Here is a 23,691-nt window from a genome sequence, read left to right as displayed (position 1 = left end):
GATGCTCCAAAGGCAGAGAAACACAGTGGCACAGAAAGGTCCAGCGTGTCTGCGTGTTTCAGCCTGGCATCCTCCAGGGCTCTCTTCTTGTTCTTAGTTCCATCAGAGTTACACCCTTCATCCTCTTTCCCTTGAAGTCCTGGCTCATGTTCTTCCTAATTTAAGTTCTTGATGCCTCAGAAAGCATCACTGTCATAGACATATAAAGAAAACAACCAAATACTTTAAATGTAAACCAATTTTTGAAGATGACAGTTGTTATATTTAAATATTTCAATAATGCTATGCAATCAGTCTCAACTCCTGTTTTAAATATTCTGCCAATACCTTGGTTTATTCAATAAACTTTTATCTACAAATCCTGATTGTAGAATATATAAATTTCTTTCATCTTATTAGAATATCCAAATGACAATATTTCAAATGCACGTACCAAGCAGAGAGCTGGAAGAGGGGCTCATTTCCTTGTGCAGCATCCTCGGGGGGAGGGAGCAGAATGGGCTTTCTCCGGAGGCAGTAACAGGAGCAGTTCAAGAACATGTAAAGGAGACCCAGTGACTAGAACATCTCTATGTATCCTGTGTAAGTGGTGGCTGAGGTGACTTCTCAGGTACCTGTAAGCTCAGTTACCTTTTATCAGTGAGGCTTTCACAAAGGTCTCCCCTTTTCCAGCCTCCTTCTCAGAGCAGCCTTGACTTCCCTGTTCCTCAGACTGTAGATCAGGGGATTCAGCATGGGATTGAAGAGGCTGTGAAACAGGAGGAGGTACTTCTTCTTCTCCTGGGGGTCCCCATGTTGGGGTCCAACATACATGATAATGGCTGTGCCATAAAAGAGTCCCACCACACAGAGGTGGGAGGAGCAGGTGGAGAAAGCTTTCCGGCGCCCCTCTGCTGACTGGATCTTCAGGGCCGCCCACACAATGTGACCATAGGAGACCACAATAGCGGACAATGGTCCCACCAGCACCAACGTTGCCACAGACACAACCACAACCTTCGTAAAGTGAGTATCTGCACAGGCGAGTTTCAGAACAGCTAGAATTTCACAGAAAAAGTGATTCACTATCTGGGGCCCACAGAAGGGCAATGGTAAGAGTAACACCATATCTACTAGGGACAGGAGGACTCCTGAAGTCCAGGAAGCCACTGCCAGGGTGATGCAGACTCTCCAGCTCATGATGGTAGAATACCGAAGGGGCAGGCAGATGGCCACGTACCGATCATAGGACATCACCACCAAGAGAAGACATTCAGTGTGAGCAAAAATCAAGAAGAGAAAGGTCTGTGTCATGCAGCCAGCAAAGGAGATGGGCTGGGCTGGGCTCAGGAGGTTGACCAGCATCTGGGGCACTGTGTTGCAGGCATAGGCTATGTCGACAGTGGCCAGGTGGGAGAGGAAGAAGTACATGGGGGTGTGCAGTTTGGAGTCCAGTGAGATGAGCCCCAGGATGACCCCGTTGCCCAGCAGGGTGAAGGCAAACAACAGGGAGAAGAGCCCAAACAGGATGACCTTCATCCTTGGGCTGAGCGGTAACCCCAGTAGGAGGAACTCTGTGACAGAAGTCTGGTTGCCCCCCATTTTCTTGGGAAAGAACAAGGGAGAGAGCTCATCAAATCTTACTGTCCTAGGGATGAGTTCCACATGGTAGATGTGTGTGTCATTATTTCTTTCCACACAAAACATCTTCAGTGACACTTCTGTCCTGTTCATCAGTTACTAAGTGAATCCTGTGCACTGCAAATGATACAGAAAGAAATTTTTTCACCCTGATAAATTAAATGCTAGTGATCTATTTCAGTGTTCAGTAAATCTTACCTTTGTTTCCAAGCTTCCACCACAGTTCCTAACATGTTAACACACCTACTGCCTCCCTAACAGCGGACACTTCCTCAGTCAGCAGCACTGCTTCTGAGACCTGCCTGGGAGAGTCCCGACCCGCAGTGCACACACAGCCACCGTGGGGAGGGGGCTGTGGGCCTGGGTCTGCACCCACACGTGAGGCTGGGAAGGAGGACCAGGAGCCTGTGGGAGATCCTCCTATCAGGTGATCTCACAGATTTGTGCCTTCATTAGATGACTTATGTGTTAGCCTTGTAATTTTTACTGGCAGCATCATCTTGAATTAAGTGAAGGGAATGGCAGGCAGACTGCCACAACTTTAGCTGGATTTAAGGGAGAGAACTTTGCCTTTTCACTTTTGTATCCACAGACATTCTACTCTGATCATGCTGTTTCATGATCGGATATTACCCCTCACAGACTTACCCCTATATGAATATTTACACTCCATTCCTGTATGTGTGTGGATAATATGCATGTTTTATATATAGTTCCATACATACATGCATGCACATACATGTGTTTGAATCCTTATTATGTGCAAGACTAGTTGCTATTTTCTATGTTATTTTCTACTCCACTTCACTAGTAAAATGCTGGTTGAATGATTTCTTGATGGGGCATGGCCTGGGATGTAAAACTACTGATTAATATCCAAGGATAGAGCAAAAGCTCTAAATATATACTCACCTCCATGAAACCTTTAATATATCTTACAGGTAAATTCGAACAGGAAAACATTATTCATCATGAATCTTTACTTTCTGTGGTTTATCAGTCTTTAGAAAAGGATTTGTTCAAGAAAAAAAAATTCCAGAGTTTGACTTATAACAATTAAACCACTACTTCTGTTTCCTTGTCTCTCTGACTCCATGTCCTTCTTCAGTCCAGAATCCATCTGAATTTCACTAAAATAAGAATCTCACAAAAGCTCAAAATTGTAGTCCCATATCAATTCTCCATTCAAATCTCCTCATAAGTTAATAATCGCAAGGTTTAATAAGCAAAAGTGTGAAGGTTTCACCCTGTTTCAAAGGAAGAATCAGAATTCACAGCAGAAACACTAGGAGATGATACTGTCTTAGTCCAAGAAATAAGGCCGTAACAGTTAGAATCACCTTGGTGAAGAAAACTGGTTGTTTTAGTAGGACCGACCTTTATGTCAGTGAGTGCTTTAACTCAGAGATTTGGATTCCCATGTCATGGGGGAAGTCGAGCAAGAACAATGCTCAGGTCTCTTCCAACTATAGGATTCACTGGCCCTAAGTATAGAGAAAGGTGTTAGCCATTATGGTTCCAGCTTTGTTGCCACATTTCAGGGGAAAAGGCTCAAGGGGTTGCAGGGACAATTATAAAGGACACATGAACAATAATGTCAGGGGGCACAGGGGAGGGGCAGCTGGGGAGGGCTGGGGTGCAGAAAAAAGGCATAAAACTTCTTGGACAACAATAAAAAATTGAAAAAGAAAAGAAAAAGAAATTCCTTGGAGTGACAAGTTTCTTAAAAGGACTCAAAAGATGAAAATTCTCCTATCCAAATAACTCATGAAATGGAAGTTCACTTTCAAAAATAAAACCTCCAGGACACTATACTGTAATAAACCCCTTTTGTGGTTAATTTGATCCATTATTTCATGAAAACATGACTGAATTTCATGAGACAATGGAAGCACTTTCAAGAAAGTCCCTCACACAGCTAATGTAGCTTATCATTTAAACAAGGAATTTTACACTAAATGTATCAAAGTAAATGGTCCACATTAGGTGTCTCCAGAGTACATGGTGGCTTGAATGATCCTATTACATAAGTCTGCACATAGCAAACACCAGACACTGACAGACAATAACAACTCCCGTCTGCACTGTGATTTCTCATCACTCCCTGTCTGAAACTGAGTAGTGAACAAAGACTGGACAACACACAAAACTCACCACAGATTTACAGCTAAAAATTAGAACTAGCTGAATGTGACTTGGGTTGAAAAAAAAAAACACATTAATAAGGAGAATAGTATCTGCGACGTAGTTTTGAAATTGCTATCTCATAAGATCTCTTAGGAGAAAAGGTGCCCACACAAGAAGAGATGGTTTATTCTCTGCTCAGCCCCACCACCTCTCAATATACTGCTGAGTGTTTGGTGTGGGGAGGGAGAAGGACCCGCCAGGCACACTGCCATCAGCTCCCGTCCAGGGGAAAGGGGCTCTCCAGGGACTCATCTCTGCTATTCTCCACAGGGACACTTGTGGCAAGACACTGGCTATGATGATTTCTTCACTCACTGTGGGGTGCAAGTTCATCCATTAAGAAGCTCTAGACTGACTTCTGGGACTCCTTCACACATTACAATGACCACACCTTGCACTCACTATGGCTGGAGAACACAGTTTGCCCACCTACTAACCCTCCAAATAGAGTAGGTGGCACACAGGGCAGCTGGGGTTCATAGGTTTTTCCCATCTTCTAGTCTTGGCTGAGTTTTCTCTCACACCTGACTGGAACATGTATCCTGTGTATTTTTTCATTTTGAATCAGATAGGAATCCAACAGGGAACAGAAGCCATGATGGTATATACAATAGTAGGGAGACTTTCATATAACCAAATGGCTAAAAGGATACTGGGGAACTACACAGAAAAAAAAAAAAAACAGCTCTCAGATAAAGAACTGCGTGAAGCTGCCATCCCTGGGGATCAAGAGCACAGAGCAGAGGCTGGGTGATTAGAATCCAGAAGTTCACAGAACTTGGTGTTCAGGCTTAACACTATGAAGAGAAGGGGTGCTCCAGTTGCTTATGGTCCCAGCCAGGAATATCAAGGCTGGTTCTGGGACCCTGAGTACCTGAGGCTGGGCAGGGGCCTCTGCTGCCACTGCCAGGAGCTGTTGGGGCAAGGCTGACAAGAGCAGCAGGCAGACAGGAAGGAGCAAGGTCCTTTCCCCTGCTCCAGGCTCCCAGTCTGCTTTAGGGCTCCCTGCCTACACAACAGAAGCAGTTGGAAGCCACTGAAATCAATCATCTGCCCTGGCTGGTTGGCTCAGTAGGTTGAAGGATTGTCCCATTACCAGAAAGTTCCCAGGTTCAATCCTGGTCAGGGCCCATATATACCTAGGTTGGGGGTTTGTTCCCAGTCAGCACACATACAGGAGGCAACCGGTGGATGTTTCTCACATTTATGTTTCTCTGCCTCTCTCCATCCCCTTCTCTCTCTCTAAACATTCAGTAAGCATGTCCCTGGGTGAGGATTAAAAATAAAATTCAGTAGTCTAAATGTGCAAATTTGATTAGGAAAAGTTGTAAGCTGGATACCAGATGCTGGGGTCTCAAGTTTATCAATAAAGGACAACATCCACATAACTCAGACTGAGAGTTCATTAAGGGACAGATACCAGAATTACTTAAAAACACTAACTGGCAGGTGAGGTTTAGCTGTGATGCACAGAGAGGTTTGTTGATTCCTTACCTTGAAGCGAACGTGCTAGCTAGTCACAGGCAGCCCTGGGAGCCACAGGCCCTCCCTCTAAGGTCCCGTCTGCGTCACACTGACAGTGCACAGGGGAAGAGGAGACCTGTGCTGCTCCATAAGGGTTGAGGATCAGAGGGAAGGAGGGCTGGGCAGTGACAGCGACTCAGTAAAAGTCAGACAATTGCTGCTTTCCGGTACGTGCACGCATAACACAGACTGATAATGGGACGTTCTGCATGGACGGGTTAAGATGCTGGATGAGGTGTGGTGTGTTAGGTGCTATCGATGTGTAGTGCACAGCACTGGGTGAGGGACTGACAAACACGTTAGCTGTTGTGATAAGAGCCCATCTGCTCTTCATATTCAGTGAGCTCTGCTGCCCACAGCAGGTAAGTAAGGGTTGCGTGGCTTTTTAAAATGATCCTTTATCCTGTAGTATTTAAATAAAAACAGGGATGAAATTCGAGTTTTTCTTACATCTTATGAACTTTAGTAGGTGAATTTATTTCTATTTTCTTAATTTCCAAGTATATCTTGATTTAAGTATAGTTGGTGCACAGACTAGTACTGGTTAGATTATCTCAGGTGGAAACAGTTATCTGACATTTCCAAACTTTCCTACAGGATAAAAGATAATTTTTAAAAGGCATAAAGAGTCATCATCCTACCACCCTACAACCATTACTACAGTATTTTATGTCATAGTATTCTGTATTGAGTGTGTAAATCTACCATAATTGCAATTATAGGGCATTTGCAGTTATTGGTTCAAATTTTGTTTTAAATTTTATAACTCTTTCCTATGTATCTGTAAAATCTCTACAGTCATCATTTTAATGACTGTCATCATTTTAATGACTGTGTAAATAGCTCATGGAGCTAAAGTGGAATAATTGATCAATTTATCATTATGTTGAATATGAGTTTAAAACTTTGTTATTAAAGAAATTTTAGAGGGAAAAAAGAGTCACATTGAGTAATTATTTCTCCCCAAGTGAAGGGCACACACTTACTCTTCTGATCAAGTCCCCTGTGCACTCTCAGTGTGAGATGGAGAAAGACTCTGGAAGCAAGTGGCCACCCTCACCTCAAAGCAGATTAGAAGGTACAGTTTATGGTAACACCCTCAGAAGCCAGCTAGGTATGTGGTACCCATCCCTGAACACTGTGTTTGAGAAGTAGATGGAATCCATAAAAGTCAATCTGCCACCAAGGCAGGAGAGCCAGCTACACTCTACTAGTCACTTACAGTGTCTGGTCAAATGCCCTGTGTCAGGGTAAGCTTTCTCGTGAGGGAAAGGACACAGACCTGGACTAACCAGGTGAAAGTGCTGGTGAAAGACACTGGGGAACATGGAAAGAGTCTGTACATCTACATAACAAACAGCTCAACACTCAAAAGTTCTTGGAGATCATACACAGCTGAAATTGTTTCTCTGAGACCCAATGCCCAGCTGTGCCCTTGGCCAGGTACTGGCTCAGCAGCTTGCCCCCAAGGCTGTGAGCAGTGAGCACGGCTCCCACACTGTCTGCAGGTTTCTCCTTCTCCCCTTCCCCCTACACGCCCTGTGTTAATCTGTTCCTTCACTCAGCCTGCTCGTTCACTCCCCAACAGAGGTCTGTAGTTTTCATACGAAATATCTCTGCATCATGCAACTAGAGCTCCCTGGGATGGTTTATAAGTGGCAAGTACAACCTGGGAGAAAGGACAAGAGGCCTTTCGGGTTTGCAGGACCACTTCCTTCCATTGCAGCTTTTTCTTCCTTCCCAAATCCTATGACACATGGGGTTACTGAGTTTACACAGTTAGGGTACAGGTGGAGATAGACTGTATTCAACCTTTGGGACCCACAATAGGGATAATATAATTTTTAATTTCACAGATATTCAATTCAATGAACAATGAAAGAAAAAATTATATCCGATTAACAAAAATCAATGAGTGTAAACTATAGAAAGCTTCCTTCATAGGAAGAGAGAAAGTCTGATCTCACATCATGAAGAACCACAGCAGAAGGGCACAGCAGTGAGCTTCTCTGGATTCAGGTGGTAACTGAGCACTTAGGCTGGGGATTCAAATGTCACTGCAATTGGAAATGGCTCTCCTCCCACAGTGCTCTCCCCAGGGCACCCTTGACATCTGTGTTCCTCAGGCTGTATGTCAGTGGGTTCACCTGGGGGTTGGAAAAGGTGAACAGGAGAGGGATGTCCTGCTGCTCCTTGGGGAGAATGCATGATTTTGGGTGGGGGGGGGGGCACCACATGATTATGGTGCTGTGAAAAGACAGCACTACCACGAGGAGTTAGGAGGAACTGGTACAGAAGGCCTTCCTGCAGCCCTCCCCAGACTGGATCCTCAGGAGGGCAAAGGGGATGCACATGGAGGTCACCAGCACCAAGCACAGGGGCCCCAGGAAGATAAAAGTTCAGGAGTAGCCGACCAGTTGGCCCAAGTCACCTGGATGTCTTCAGTCTAGATGGATGGCCACAGTGACCAGGAATCCAGAGCCCTTGTCAGGAGAATCTCTGATTAGCCCCTCTGGCTCTGACTCCAGGTTCACTGCTCAACCATTAGGTGATAAAGTATCTTCCAGGGTAGACACTTCTACAGCAAAGATCAGCACACTCCCTTGCTCATTATGCAGTCACATTTCCAATTTTATGTAAATGAACATTTATGTATTCTGGCTTATGCATCATCCCATGGTGCTTTGGAGAATAAGATGCAGTCCCTGAAGAAAATTTCCAAAATGGATCTAAACCCTGAAAACCAGACCCACAACGAATTTAAGGTCATTGAAGCAAGACTCAGGAATAGGAATGAATCCCTTCCCAACAGCAAGAGATGAGGTGCTTTTTTTTAAATAAAGATAAACTACTGTTGATAAACTGTCAGATCACCTGGACAAAAAAGAAATCTAAAGCATGGATCAGAAATTCTTCACACAAGACCTGAAGCACCCAAGCAGGTTGATGGTGATGAGCTCTAGGAAGATCTTACTGTGAAAACGTGCTTTGGGAGAAAGGACAGGATAAACTAAAGGGTGCACATTCAACATAAAATCCTACAAAGAGAAAATTTAAACTATGATTGACCATCTCAGCCTTCCTTCACCTCACTCTGCCAAAACCTAACATGTTGGTTTCTTGTCTGTACTCACTCCATCCCCACCACAAAAATGTAGTGTCTGAGCTGCAGGAATCAAATGTGTTTAGAGAGCACACGCTAGCCACCTGATCCTGTCGTTAATGCTATGCAGAGTGAGACACACAGGTTGACATAGAGTTAGTACTCATTTGGCTTCACATTCTGTTCAGTAAATAAGTTCTCACACTCACTAGGAACCGTAAGGACACTGATAATAAGTAAATGCATATTTTACACAATAACCAATATGTTAGTTTTCCTCAAATGGAACTTCACTCCGTAATATACTCCACTACAATTTCCTTTGGCTAGGGAAATTATTCCATCTAATTCATAACAAAGAAATTTCTTCTTTTCTAAGTTTTATCTTTTTCAAGTAAATCTCTTATCCCATGGAGAGTTCTTCACCAATAAAAATTCACCAAATTTTGAATACCTTTAGATCACTGGTGTTTAAAATGAACATGTAGTTAGAATCCCTAGTAAAAAGATGAAAACAAGGCCATGGTGTACAATTGTACCTCATTCTTTACTTACAGGGGAAGATGTTAGCATTTCATCGTTAGGTACTATGCTTGCTGGGGTTTCTTTTCTTTTTCTCCATACATCCTCTTTAGAAATGCTTATTCTTTGTTACTACTAGCATGTAAAGAATTTCATCATGAATTAACGTTAAATTTTGCCAAACACTTTATTACATCTATTGATATGTATCTTTAATTTGTTAATGTGGCAAATTATGTTCATTGTTTTAACATTAAACAATTCTAGCATGCAGGGAATAAAAACTTTTTAAAAACATAAAATTATTTTATTTCATGAACTTCTTCTACTCATATATTCTTTAAGACATTTATATCTCTTTCATAAATAGGTTTAGACTGATTTTCAGTTTCATATGTTATCTCAGGTTTGTTATCAATGGCATAAACAGGAAGAGGAATTATTTTCTCATTTCCCAACAAGTCCAAAAACAAAGAGTCCTGGGTTGGTTAAACTAAAAGATTCAAAAGGGCATTCAAGATTCCCTCATGAGGAGGACCAGCTCACACACTCAAAATACTCCCAACCATCCCTCCCAGGGACCTCCTCCTAGCCATAAGCCTCCACAGGGCACCCTTGACCTCTGCATTCCTCAGGCTGTAGATCAGCGGGTTCAGCATGGGGTCAAAAAGCATATAAAACAATGACATCATCTTCCTTTGTTCTTGAAAGTGGGGAGATTTGGGGACCAAGTATATGGCAATGGCGCAGCCAAAGAAAATCCCGACCACACAGAGGTGGGAGAAGCAGGTGGAGAAGGCCTTCCTGCAGCCCTCCCCAGACTGGATCCTCAGGATGGCACAGATGATGCGTGTGTAGGAGACCAGCACCAAGCACAGGGGCCCCACTAGAACAAACATGGAGCCCACAAAGACCACAAGTTCATTGAGCCTAATGTCAGCACACACCAATCTGAACACTGACAGGATTTGACAGAAGAAGTGGTTGATTTTCTGAGGCCCACAAAAGGGCAGCCTCAGGAGGAGAGTAATGTAGACCAGAGCCAGGAGGAAGCTAACCAACCAGGACATGGCAGCCAGGATGGTGCACACTCTCCAGCTCATGATGAGAGAGTACTGGAGGGGGTGGCAGATGGCCACATACCGATCATAGGACATCACCAGCAAACACATGCACTCTGTGACAGCAAATATCAAATACAGGAAAGTCTGAAGGATGCATGCACCAAAGGCGATGGTTTTCCTGTGTGTCACCAGATTTGCCAGCATCTTAGGAACAGTGGTCAAGACATATGACATGTCAATGATGGCCAGGTTTCAGAGTAAGAAGTACATAGAGGTGTGTAGGCGGGAGTCCAGGCAGATGAGCCCCAGGATGACCCCGTTGCCCAGCAGGGTGACACTGCAGAATAGCAGAAAGAACCCAAAGAGGAAAACTTCAAGTTCTGGGTCAACCTGGAAGCCCAGCAGGATAACTTCTGTGATCCATGTCTGTTGTTTCCCATTTCCTTTTGACTGGTGGATACAAGGCTGCCCTTAGGACAGAAACTTCACAGCTGAGAAGTAGAAAAGGAGAAAAGAAATGGTGTGCTCACACAGAGTGAGAATTTATGCCCAAAGCCACAAATCAGTAAGTCATGGATTCCGTCCCACCCACAGTCCTGTGATGCTGATCTGCAAATTTGGCTTTAGAGATATTTAGAAACTTTAGATGTTAGCCAATATTAAAAATTGAGAGATTTCACAGAAAAATTAGGGTCTGTGGCTTCCATGAAATAAATAGAAGATTTGATACTCTTGGAATGTATTGTAAACAATAATCAGCTGAAGCTAATGAAGAGAGACAAACAGATGCCTTTTCACTTACCACAACTTCTAGGAATCTCTGTTTTCTCCCAGAAATTGAAGGGGAGTGACACCTAATTTTATCATGGCACTTACATGATTGGTTGTGTTCCACAGTTTTAAGAAAAGACGGATGCTCAAGGGGTGTTCTTTAGTTCTCCTCTACCTGAAACCCATGAACATGACAGATGACAGTATAAAATGCAAACCCCCAACTACACAGCCAGAGTTTCAAAAGGGACAATTCTTTCATATACCAGGAATGAATCAGAAATATGACATACTCCATCATGAAAGCAGAGTGTCATACCTGGACCTCAGCTTTGTGGAGTCCAGGAAAGTTCTGGGAGATGGGGCACCAACACGGTTCCCCGAACCCAAGCACCTGGGCTGGGGCTCACACAGACACAAGGATACGCTTTTGAAAGTGCCGTTTAGAGACACAAACACTAAATTGACAGATTAAACTTACATATTATAAAGTTCCTAAAACAAAAGATAAAGAGAATGGTAAAGAAACATTATTTGAAGAGACTTATCCAAAAACGTTACAAAATTGAAAGCATTTACAAAATTAAAGTCCTTAATTTGCAAAAACATCTTTCATTTAATGAGTGCAATGAAAGAAGATAAATTGTACACACAAGACTTTTTATAACTAAAGATGACATAAATCTTTAAGTAAAAAATGTACTCTGAGGATGGAAGAACACAAATAAAAAATAAATTTTCAGTGAATGGAATGTCTTAACAATGATCTCTTTGACTATTGTCTTTCTTCCATTCCCTACATTTCACTGTGTCTACACCTGCTGGAACCCCATTCACACAGTGATGTAGCCAATGACCCTCTCTCATGTCTGAGAAAACAACCCTCTCAGATTGTTTTCTCGTTTGCTGTCTTCATGCTGTTCTAGACGTTTCACAGCTATATTCTAATTGCACAGTTATTCTGTGACTGACACCTGGTTGACATTTGTCTCATCTGCCTAGCTTACAAAACATTTTAAAATAACTTTATTTTGCTTTCTAAGATTTTAAAGCAGATTCTTTTCATGTCTATTGGTTTGTTTGATCCCTTAGAATCCCTTTACTGTTTTATCAGTGTAATGATATTTCATAGACGCTACAATGTAATTTGCCTCTTAAGCACTCTTTGTTCCACTGTTTTACATAATCTATATTTTTCAGCATTAGGAGGAAAATTAAAAGTTACCAAAGGTAAAATACAATTAGATTCACAGGAACAACCGCCCAGCTGATGGTGACTTCTTGTCAATAGGAAAGGGTCTAAAGGCAATCAGATACTGTCTTCCATGTTCCAAGAGGGGTAAGCTGCTCTTCTACAGTTTGATATCGTCAAGAACTCTCCTGAGTGCACGAGAGCAAAGTGAGGCATTATTAAGTATGCAGATACAGAGGTATGAGGCCCTACAGATCCTCCATGTACAAATAAAGTGTGTACCTCAACACGAATCCCAGTGAACCCACAGGTAGAGCAATATATGAAAACAATATAGAAACATAATTTGAAAACTATCTTGGCAAACTTTATACCTATTGACCTAAAATTGATGTGTGGGTCACCGGCCAGCAGTGATCACGGAACGCTGCGGATGGCTCATTCGAATTCGAGAAAAACATACACAGAGACAACCAGGTCCTGTGGGGGAATAGGAACAGCAGGGCCACTCCTCACATGGGGAGCGCGTTGCCGCTTGGCCACCCTCCCTGGCGGGGAGAGCGCCCCATTCCCCCTCTTGAGAGGCTTTTTATTGGTTTTGTTTGCATAAGAATTCAGGTAAATAGCTCATTACTCATTGCTAGGAAGTAAGGATCAAACAATAGATAACAAGGAAGTCTGAGGGCCTATTTTGAGTCAGGGTCAAAGAGCTGTAAGACTTTGAGGAACAAACTAACTTCCTCCTTGGACCCCTCTCATTCAACTGAGAGCATTCTAAACAAAGGAGGTTTCACAGGAATTTACATGTTCTTTCTTAGGCCTGATCACCCGGGGAATCCGACCTTTTCGCACAGAGCTGCACCACCCTGTCATTGTTTCAGGCTTAGGTGGAGCGAGGGAACTAAGGCAACCGAGAGATAAGGAGATTTTCTCCCAGATGACGAGGACTCAGGCTATGTCAAAGCCGAGGAGTGAGGGTCCATCACCTCCTTTTGCTGTAGCCTCCAAAGTCCTTTCTTGGGGGGCCTCCCACATGATCATGCCTGTCTTAGATCATTCCCCCCTTGGGGAATCTTACCCATCTTTGACTAACCGACCAAGCTTTGGGGTTCAGTGATGAATGAAGCAGCAGAAGCAGCAGAAGCAGCGTTCCTGCCAGGGAGATAAGCTTTCCTCTCCTTGCTGCCTTACGGTTTCAAGGGCGTTCCCTCAGCCTTAGCCTGGGGGGGAGGGGGGGGGGCGGCGGGGAAGTTACAGCTTCTGATACCAGGCAGTGCGGTTCCCAACATAAAATAATTACTGTGGTATTTTAAAAAAATAAAATTAAACATTTTGGAATTAATAAGTAAACAGGGGAAGAGACATCTGAACAGTAAAGATTCTTGATGAGACCTGGAACCCCGAGTGACTTTACATTTGTTAGTGTAATTCCTCAACTGGGATGTTACCACTTGATATACCTCATCAAAAAATAGACATAGAAACTATGGTTTTCAAAATTACATGAGAAGTGAAAGAAACTAAAAGCATGATTAAGTCAAAAGCAGGCAGAAAGCAACAAAAGATAAATAAAGAGGTGACTAAATTTTCCGATAGGAAACACAAAAGAGCAGGCATTAATAAATCTATGTATACCAATTACCACACTAATGTAAGACACTAAAACACAGACATAATCTGAATATGAGGAAATAAATCAAGGTACAAAATCTTTACAAAAAGGACACCTGAAATACCTAAATTCCCCCTCTTTCATCCTTTCTCCCTCTCTCTCACACACACACACACACACACACACACATGCAAACACACCCAAAATTTAAAGATCAAATTACAAAAAAAACATGTCTAGTCATAAGAAAACTGGTAGTAGCATTACTGATATCACTTAAAAGCATTTATAGCCATATGGGAGCTTCTATACAATAATAATAAAAGGAACATTCCACCAAAAAGAAAAGTCAGAATTTAGTGCCTACAAATTTTAATTACAAACTGATTCTTTTAATCACTTTGTTCCAAAACCTTCAGAAAAATTACATTTAATGGTGAGATATTAAAAGCTTTCTCTCTAGGTTAGAAAATGTATTCCACTAACACAATTTCTATTGAATGTTGCCTCAGTAATGAGTCAGCAAGAAGACAAAAAGAAGTAAAAAGGCCATTGGAATTGAAATGTAGAATATAAAATGTCATGAGTCACAAAATACAATTACCTACCTGGAAAAAGCTTCCATAGCTAATTACTGAAATTCACGGGCAAATTTTAAAAACTCTGAATTGAAGGTCAAAATGCAAAATGAAAAATGTACATATGACAAAGGATTAGAAAATTTGTAAAGATCTCTCCAAACTGTCCTATACACTCAATGAAATTCGAGTCAGAATCCTAGCAGTTGTTTTTATCATGTAGACATTCATAATTTTTCTAAATATCACATGTGAAAATGCAATAAGTTAAGGATAGCCAATAGACCTTGAGAAGAAAGGATGAAGGAAGAGGACTTAAACTACAGACTAGTAACATTTATCACAAAGCCAACATGATTAAATCACTGGGGAACTGGGGCAAATGTAAACCAACAAAGCAACACGGCAGCTTGGGTGAGTCCAAAGTTCAGACACACAAAGGCGGTGCCAGTGTATTCAGTGAAGTTCCCGAGGTCCGTTGGATATCCATGGAGAAAACTCTAACCTGGCCCACCACACATGAGGCCCGAGATAAATTTCAGGTGGCCTTTCATTCTAATATGAAAGCTAAACACACCCTCCAGGATACAACCAGGGGGTCACAGAGGAGCAGCATTTCTCAGAGAGATCCAGACAAAGAACAGACTGTCTCATGACAACCTTGCACGCACAGGCTGGCTTCTCTCACATTTGTTTCTCTGCTTTTAAAGTTTAAGAACAACACATTTTCACTTCAGCATCATTAGTTTTGAACACCACTTCTCAAAGTGACTTAAAATGTAAAGACAGTAAGAATGCATTCACATTTATAATTTTGTATACAGCACATGTTTTCATGGATGACTACGCAAAGTAGAGAAGTGAAGCAGAGAAGTTGTTTTCTTAGTAGAACCATTTTACCATACTTCCGTCAGCTAATACTTTCCCCTAAACTCTGATGAGTGGCACTGTCAGCCACATAATCCCATTCTAGAATCTGACAATGGGTCTCCCTGGGATCAGGACAGCCATCCATGGACAGCAAGCCTGAAACACTGAATCAGGAAAAGCAAATCAGGTGCCTCTACCAGCCTCACTGAAACAAGAAAAATACAATGAGAGTTTTTATCAAATTCCTCTAGGATGTTCTGGTGGCCACGTGTCAACACTTCTGAATGGGGCAGCAAAAAAAAGGAGGCTTTTTCTAGGAGGTGGTAGAAGCAGATGATTGTCAGCATAGGAGGACATGAAGGAGAAATTGTGGAACAGCTCTGGCTTCACCTTCCACTGTAAAAGGAGGCAACCGCATTAGATGGCTTTCTTGCCCCTCTCAGGTTGCTACCATGAGAGACGGGCATGTAGTGGAACCAGGCCCTCCCCAGAAATGTGACCAGGGAGGGGTTCTGACTAAGAGGAGTGAGCAACCTAGGCTTTGATGGCATGGGTGTCAGATGTTACTCTGAGCACCCTGGCCCTGGCAGAATACAAGGAAAGTCTCTTCAGAAAGGTGTCTTTGTCTCCATTCTAACCCTGAGGACTTGAGCCAAACTTTTGCCCTGCTCTTCTGTTAGTCATTAACCATTTGACATAAGACGATTTGTATGTAGGAGGGTACTAATTATAGTATTTTCCTTGAAGGGGGTTTGAAGGCAGAGGAAGAGGAGAGGTTGGAGCTGAAGCACCTACTGCCTGAGGTGGGCTCCCTGGGTGATGAGTCACAGACACCATTTCTGTCCAGACCATGAGGACAGGACACCGGAGCTTGGGAGGCTTCTACATGAGAGGGCTTTACACTCTGACCACCTAAAGCCCACCCATTCCCCAGACACATACCGTGGAGGCCAGGGAACAAATTACAAAGTGTCTTCCCACCATTCCATGTTTTCCCTACTCAGCAGTACAAAGCTGTCCTTCTGTTCTCGACTCTAGCTTTGTTACCTGAGTGTGTGAGTGCATGTAAGTGTGTGAGTGACTCTGTGTGTGGTGCTAGTAGAGAAGTGAGAACTCGGGAAAAATGGCAGGGGTGATCCTACTCAGCAGGATCCTGGCATGAAAATGTAATAGGCAGACAAGTCAGATGTTACAGGATGTGTCACAGCACAGTCTCCACAGTACCCAAGTATCTGGATTCTGAGCATCTGATCTGAGGTGGAGCCCACCGCCATACCTCCGAGGAGAATGGTTTAAGCTTCATGATGTGGTGTGTGTGGCCCCCATGGAGCTTGTTAAGGTGAGCACCTCAAAGGACTGCTTCCTCCCGAGGGAGTGAATCATCTTTGTCTGCTGAAAAGTGCTAGTTTTACTTGGAAACTCATAGACATTAAAACCTATGTCCTTATGTTTAAAGCCCTTTAAGTGACTTCCAGGACACCAAATTTGCTATCCTGAGGTTGATTCAGTGGGCACTGCTGTTCACATTGACCTGCAATAGTAAACACTGATCTCAAACATTGCAGATTAGGAAGAGGCCTGGCATGAGATATTACTTTACGTCTAGGATCATATAAAGTATAATAAGAAATGGGAGCAATGAGGTCCCACAGGAAGTGGTTGTTCAGGGGAGATGCACAAAACTTCAATAATCCTTACAGGAGTATAACATAATAGGCAATAGCCAAATTCCAGATATCATAGAGGCAATAAGAGAAACAAATAAAGACTTCAACATAAACAAAATGAAAGATAAAAATCACATGACCATATCAACAGATGCTGAAAAAGCGTTTGATAAAGTACAAAACTCATGAATGATAAAAACACCCAGAAAAGTGGGAATAGAGGAAGCATACCTCAACATAATAAAGACCATATACGAGAAACCTAAAGCTCACACCACACTCAATGGGCAAAATCTAAAAGCTTTCTTCCTAAGATACACAAGAAGACAAAGATGTCCGCTTTCACCACTTTTATTCAACATAGTATAGGAAGTTCAAGATGCAGCAATCAGACAAGAAAAAGAAATGAGAGGCATCCAAGTTGGAAAGGAGGAAGTAAAACCGTCATTGATTGCAGATGACATGATATGGTACATAGAAAACCGTATAGGCTCCACCAAAAACTACTCAACCTATATAAGTGAATTTGCAAAATGGCGGGATCAAACTCAATGTTCAGATTGAAACCATTTTTGCAAACCAACAATGAAATATAAGAAACAGAAACTAACAAAAAATATATATTTATGAGGACAAATATAATAGTAAACTTTAGAATACAAAGAAGATACAATTCTCTGTAATTAAAGTTGATAACTTTTTTAACTTTATAATTTAAAAATATTGTTCCTTTAATTTATTGGGATGACATTGGTTAATAAAATTATGTAGGTTTCAGCCCTGGCTGATGTGGCTAAGTGGACTGAGCGCCTACCTGAGAACCATAGGATCAACAGTTTGATTCCCAGTTAGGGCACATGCCTGTGTTGGAGGCCAGATCCCAGAAGGGGGCATGTAAGAGGCAACTACACATTGATGTTTCTCTCCCACTCTTCCCCTCTGTCTAAAAATAAATAAATAAATTGCTAAAAAGATAAATAAAATTATATACGATTCAGGTGCACAATTCTATAATATGTCATGTGTATATGTATTGTGTGTTCACCACTCAGAGTCAAGTCTCATTGCATCACCATTGATTCCCCCTTTACCCTCTTCTCCCTCTCCCCGCTCCCCTCTCCCCCTGGTAATCACCATACTGTTGTACGTGGCTATGGCTTTGATCTATTTATTTATTTTTGTTTAATCCCTTCAACTTTTTCAGTCAGTTTCCTGACCTTCTCTCCTCTGACACCTCTCAGTTTGTTCTCTATCTATGAATCTTGTTTCTATTTTTATGGTAAAGCTTAGAGCAAATAGGTAATACCACACAGTGCTTACCTCGCCCAGGATAATTTGGTACATAAGAGCAGAGATGAACACCCCAAGTTAGTTTTGATCCAGTAATTCCCATTTAGAGAATTTATCCCAGAAAATAATTACGTGAGCAAAGATTCCTCCCTGTAGAGTTGGTTTGTAGTAGCCAAAGATTGAAAACATCCAAGATTTCCAATGTTAGTAGACAGGTAAAATACATATTTACATGAAATGTACATATTAAATCATATCTTCTTAAAAGTCAGTTTTTGTATATTTATTGGCTTGCAGTATATTTCCAATTAATATTAAATGAAAAAGGAAGATTACTAATGTTATATGTATAACATGCAATTGTTGACAGAAAACTCCCAGTGATGATAAGGAAAAGGTTTTTCTTCTATATGCTTATTGGAATTTTCAAATCTAACTATTATGAATTGCTTCTATAACAAATATACATATGTAATGTATTGTCTATATAATATATATATAAAGTTAGAATATTATAGTTTTAAAAGTGGAAAATGTGTGACACAAGTAGAGGTTTATAAATCTGAACATGTACAGGCAGGAAAACACTATGGACTGGAATAATGGAGAATTGAAGAAAATAGGAATGGAGGCGTGCATTAAAGAAGAAGACAAGACATTTGGAAAAGGGAGGTGATAAGCGTCCCATGACAGAACACAAGCCGGACAGTGGAGCGGGAGGGAGGGGCAAGGGTGAGGGACGTGCGTCACAGGAATAACTCGTGTCTGTGGGCGGGGACTGAGACGGGAGCCGGCACCCTTGCAGTGCAGCTGTGTTTGCATCAAGTGCTCCTCTGTGAGGGGAAACAGCAGGCATCTGACTCCCTCCCCGGGTAGGTTACCTCTGGGATTTCTAGAATAGAAACCGTGGCAATACAGCAGAGTGGCCGTCCTGAAAACCATGTTAGGAGAAAGCACCTAAAACTATTGGACAAAACATTTTAAAAACCATAACCCTTAAATGTATAAGTGGGCTTGAAAGACAGTAAGGCAAACTCTCCAAGGACAAGAAGGAGGCAGAATCAGAAACCGAATGGGCAGATCTGCAGCCAGCACCTGGCTTCAAGCCCCTTTCAGTCCCTAAGGTCCCAGGTTGAAATGATGGCAATGGCCTATGAGACCAGGCCTTCCCATGTGCAGGGCGGGGAGCTAGAGTACAGGTGCCCTCATGGAACTGGGTCCCCCCTGTAGTACCGTGAGGGGTACAGCAGTAATAGTAATTTCTGTCTGCTCAGTGGGAACCTTGGAGGTCAGAGGTCAATGAACAGTATGTGGGAAGGGTTGTAAAAACAACTGTCAATCCAAAAGTTTATATACAGGAAAATGTGCTTTCAGAATTAAGGTAAAATGAACATGTTTTCAAACAGAAACTTTGTTTGACTTTCAAACAGAAAGTCAAAAATAAACAAGCAGACAAACCGAAGCAACCAAGCCCAAGTCTTCATTGCCAGCAGGGCTGCATGCAGAAGACACTAAAGGGTGTATCTTTTTCCAGCTAAAGCAACAATTGCTGTTGGTGATGGGTAATAAATAAATATTTTTCTGAGTTTTAGGAATAGTTACTTTATCGTTGGTTTTCAGAAATGTCACTATAGTATTGCAAGATTGTGGTGATTATGTAAATGTATCCTATTTGTGATTTGCTGACATTTCTGTGCTCATGGGAGCATATCCCTCATCACAGTTGGGAAATTCTCACAAATAACATCTTCAGCATTATCCTTTTCCCCATTTAATTTTTGTTTCTTCTTGAGTTCATGTTAGAACAAGTTTTAGGACTCTCAAAGATGTCTTTCTGACTCAACTCCAGTTTTTCATTTTATGCCTGTATTTGCTTTGGTACTTTTCTCTTAATTTTCATTTTGAGTTCATTGGTCCTGCAGTCTCTTGGGGTTAGCCATGTGTTGTATTTGATGTTTTCTTAATAGAAGTCATTATATATTGCTGTTTCAAAATGAATCATTGTTATGTTGTAGATTCTATGCTTCATTGAAATATTTTATTTTTCATTCTTTATAACTTTGTTTCCCTTTTTTGACATAAATTACAGTTATTTGAAGTCTTTTTTTTACTGGTTTTCTATTTCTCTTGTCCCAGTTTCCCCCCATTGCTCCCACAGTCAATGCCCACCCTGGTTTCCTTCTCCATGGGTCATTTATACTTGTACCTTGACCTTCTACCTCCTCTCCTCCTTATTACCCTCCCACTTCCCCTCTTGTCACTGTCAGTCTGTCCCTTGTTTCCATGCCTCTGGTTCTGTTTGCTGGTTTCTTTGTTTTGTTCATTAGGTTCTCCTTGTAGGTGACATCGTATGGTAGCTGCCTTTCACTGCCTGGCTTGTTTCACTTAGCATAATACTCTTCAGTTCCATCCAGGTTGTCATGAAAGGTAGGAATTTGTTCTTTCTTTCTGGTGCACAGTATTCTGTTGTAAATGCCACACAGGTTTTTTGATCCACTCATTACTGATGGGCAGTAGACCCGCATTTGGCTATTGTCAATAATGCTGCTATGAACTTTGGGGCACATAGGTACTTTTGAATTGGTGTTTCATGCTTCTTAGGGTGTACTCCCAGTAGTGGAATCACTGGATCAAATGACAATTCCATTTTTAATTTTTTGAAGAAATTCCATACTGTTTTCCACAGGAGCTGCACAAGTTTGCATTCCCACCAACAGTGCACTAGGGTTCCGTTTTCACCACATCTTCCCCAGCACTTTCTATTTGTTGATTTGTTAATGATGGTCATTCTGAATGGTGTGAGGAGGTATCTCCTAGTTGTTTTAATTTGCATCTCTCAAATTAAAGTTATCAACTTTAATTACAGAGAATTGTATCTTCTTTGTATTCTAATGTTTACTATTATATTTGTCCTGATAATTTAGGGAATTATTTTAGGTGTTCTGAGAATGCTCAAAAAGAGACTTAAATTTTGTGTTCTGATCAAGCTTGGTCCTTCTTTTTCTTTAAACAATTAAAATACTTTGGGAGAGAAACTAAGTAGTTAAAATACTTCTTTCAGGGGAGACATCCAGTTAGAAACTGGAGGATTAATAAGGATTCCTGAAAGGTGACTGGGCCAGCAGCCTTCTGTCTCAGAAAGGTCTCCTCCTGTTCCCCACTGTGAGCACGTCCCCAGGGGGTCTTACAGGGCTGCTCTGCTGCTGGCGCTGGGCTGACTTCTCTGTGTTTTTAAGGCACACCTGCTGACACTAACGTGGACCAGCGTGCACAGTGCAGCGATAAGTGAATGGCCTAACCTGCATGACAGCATCTACTGTGGCCCCCGAATCACCATACTCACAGCTTTGAGTGATCCCCTCCTCATGACTAGACAACTGTTTTTGCAACTGATTTGGAAAGTGAACATGAATTCCTCTAAAAATTCTAAAGTTGATAAACTAACCAACAAAGTTTATACGGAGTCATTTCAATTTCACATCTAAACACTCAAGCACGTTCTATCAAAAACACTGACCAGCTGGCAGCAGACTCCCTCAGTCACTCTGGGTCTGCTTCTCACGGCCAACGTGGAGGTTTCCTGTCCAACCCTCCATACGAGTCATAAGACTCAGGCTTTGTCTCAGGAAAGATCTCTACGTCATCATGTTTCCTGAATGCATCAAGACCTAGTTCCCTGGGACTTAGCCCTTAGGGCAGACGCCTCTCCCTCACCTCCTCAGGCCTCTTGGGCTCTGGGACCTCTCTGGGGCCCTCAGCTGATAACTCCGCCTTAGCCTCCTCACTCACGTCACTTCACACGTCTCTTGCTTCCTGACCCAAGGTTTCCTTTCGCCCACAGGGAAAGTAGCTCTGGATTCCTTGGTGGCCACAGTGTACATACAATTGTCCTGTGGGATAACTGACACCCTGTGGAGTGAGACACACCATTTACCAATGAAGATAAAAGTAAGCTATTAAGTACTTCACATCGATTTCAAGACAAGAACAGAGGGAGAAAGGGGGCAAGAAACTTCAATGTGAGAGAGAAACATAGATTACCGTAGTTACCTCTTGTACACACACCAACCAGGGACAGAACCTACACCCCAGGCACCTGACCTGACTGGGAACTGAACCACTGACCTTTCCCTCTGGGGACGACTCAGAACTGAGCCACACCAGCCAGGGCTTCAGTTCTTCCCTTTACTCTCCCTGGTAGTCGCTGCCTTCGGTGCATGCTGCTCAAGGCCTCCCATAAGGGATTCCCATGGGGTAGAACAGTTCGCTGTTCCTAACACCACACAGTGAGCAGCCTCAGTGAGTCACCCTTGAATTCACTTTCCCTACTCTTTTGTCACTCCCCTTTGACCTCATTTATAATACATGCTGGTACATGAGCTTCTATATAGGGTTTTACTTTGAAAGAACCCAGCCTGAGATGTAAGGGCACTCTCTACCAATATGGAAGGGTAAAATATCTGTTTCTCTGGTCCCAGTGAAGTATGAGGGAAAAGGAAGACAGGTAAGAAAGGTAGGTGGTCAGATGCATGCACACGCTGGCTTTCCTGCTGTGGTCTGAAAGGACAGAGATAGGTTTGTTAGGTCTGACAAGAATGACCCTGAAAAGCATATGAGTGTTTCTCCACATCTCCCATTAGTGCCTCTGGGTGGAGGCCAATGTGCAGGTCAAGTGCATGTTGTGCGTGTTGTGCATAAAACATTAGGACCCGGGGAGCGAGGAGAGGAAAGGGCTGCAGAACTAAGTGGTCTAGAGAGACACACCTGAGGTGGCTGTCCTGGCTCCTTGCTGCCTCCACAGTTTCTGTGGCGTTCACAGGAGTTCACAGGATTCTCCATGTCTCCAGTGGTGGTGGGTGTAAATATTGGAGAAGTAGGGTGACCACTTGCACAGGGAATCGCCATGATGCCAGGTAAACAGCCTGGTACCTGAGGGCGTCAGGGTGGTCCAATTACACCTGAGATCAAAAGGAAAGGCCTGGCCAAATTTTCCAGAGGTTCACAGCACCAGGGAAGGTGTAATTAAGGTGGGGATGACACGCCAGGGACGTCTAACTGACACTCACTCAGTGCACAAGAGAACCAACTTCCCACAGCCCCGTGCTCCAGGGTCAGAGACAAGGCAGGTCCTGGGACACTTCCCGAGAGGTCAGATCTCAGCAGGTCACAGCTGCCCTCACCAAGGAACTCAAGTCCACAGAGAGACTGACACGTGGACCCGGGCAGCATGCCGTGGGAAAGAGGCTCTTTAAAGCAGGCAAGCAAGACTGAGAGAGCTTCAGCAGAAATGTCTACAAATTCATGTGGTCCTGACACACATACAGAGCTTCCTTTTCCCCAGTCCCAAACCTCCAGTGCTGCTAATTAAGATTATAAGGTCATGATAATGGAATAAATAAGTTTCTTATTCCTGGTTCAACTATTCAGAAGAAAAGAAAGATATACTTGTGACCCAATAACGTATTTATGTATACAATATATTAGAGTAATGCCAATCTCTCTACATATAGATGAACTCTAAACCCCCCTGTCCATAGTTGGAAATTTCACATACAATTGACCATGAAAAATGAAGGCGTTAGGGGAACCCACCTATATGCAGAGACTAAGAGAATTGATCCCCAATGAGTTCAAAAATATGGGACTTCTGAGAAACTCAATTACTAACAGCATGATGTTGACCTTAGGCTT

The 23,691-nt window shown here is 42.5% G+C and overlaps 2 protein-coding genes across 2 annotated transcripts; both read right to left on the bottom strand.

The window, feature by feature from the left end:
• Positions 1-426: 426 nt before the first annotated feature.
• Positions 427-1,689, bottom strand: LOC114507861 (olfactory receptor 13-like). Its single transcript, XM_028525887.2, has one exon. The coding sequence runs from the start codon at positions 1,684-1,686 to the stop codon at positions 649-651; it is 1,038 nt and encodes a 345-aa protein (XP_028381688.2). The 5' UTR covers positions 1,687-1,689; the 3' UTR covers positions 427-648.
• A 7,677-nt stretch (positions 1,690-9,366) lies between these two features.
• Positions 9,367-22,905, bottom strand: LOC114507399 (olfactory receptor 2A12-like). Its single transcript, XM_036010284.1, is given in 2 exon segments — positions 9,367-10,485; positions 22,765-22,905. Coding segments are annotated over 2 exon segments (1,128 nt in total). The 3' UTR covers positions 9,367-9,498.
• Between the last annotated feature and the right edge of the window lie 786 nt (positions 22,906-23,691).

The sequence above is a fragment of the Phyllostomus discolor genome, chromosome 10, assembly GCF_004126475.2.
Source record: "Phyllostomus discolor isolate MPI-MPIP mPhyDis1 chromosome 10, mPhyDis1.pri.v3, whole genome shotgun sequence".
NCBI lineage: Eukaryota > Metazoa > Chordata > Mammalia > Chiroptera > Phyllostomidae > Phyllostomus > Phyllostomus discolor.
This window is presented reverse-complemented; position numbering and strand designations above follow the sequence as displayed.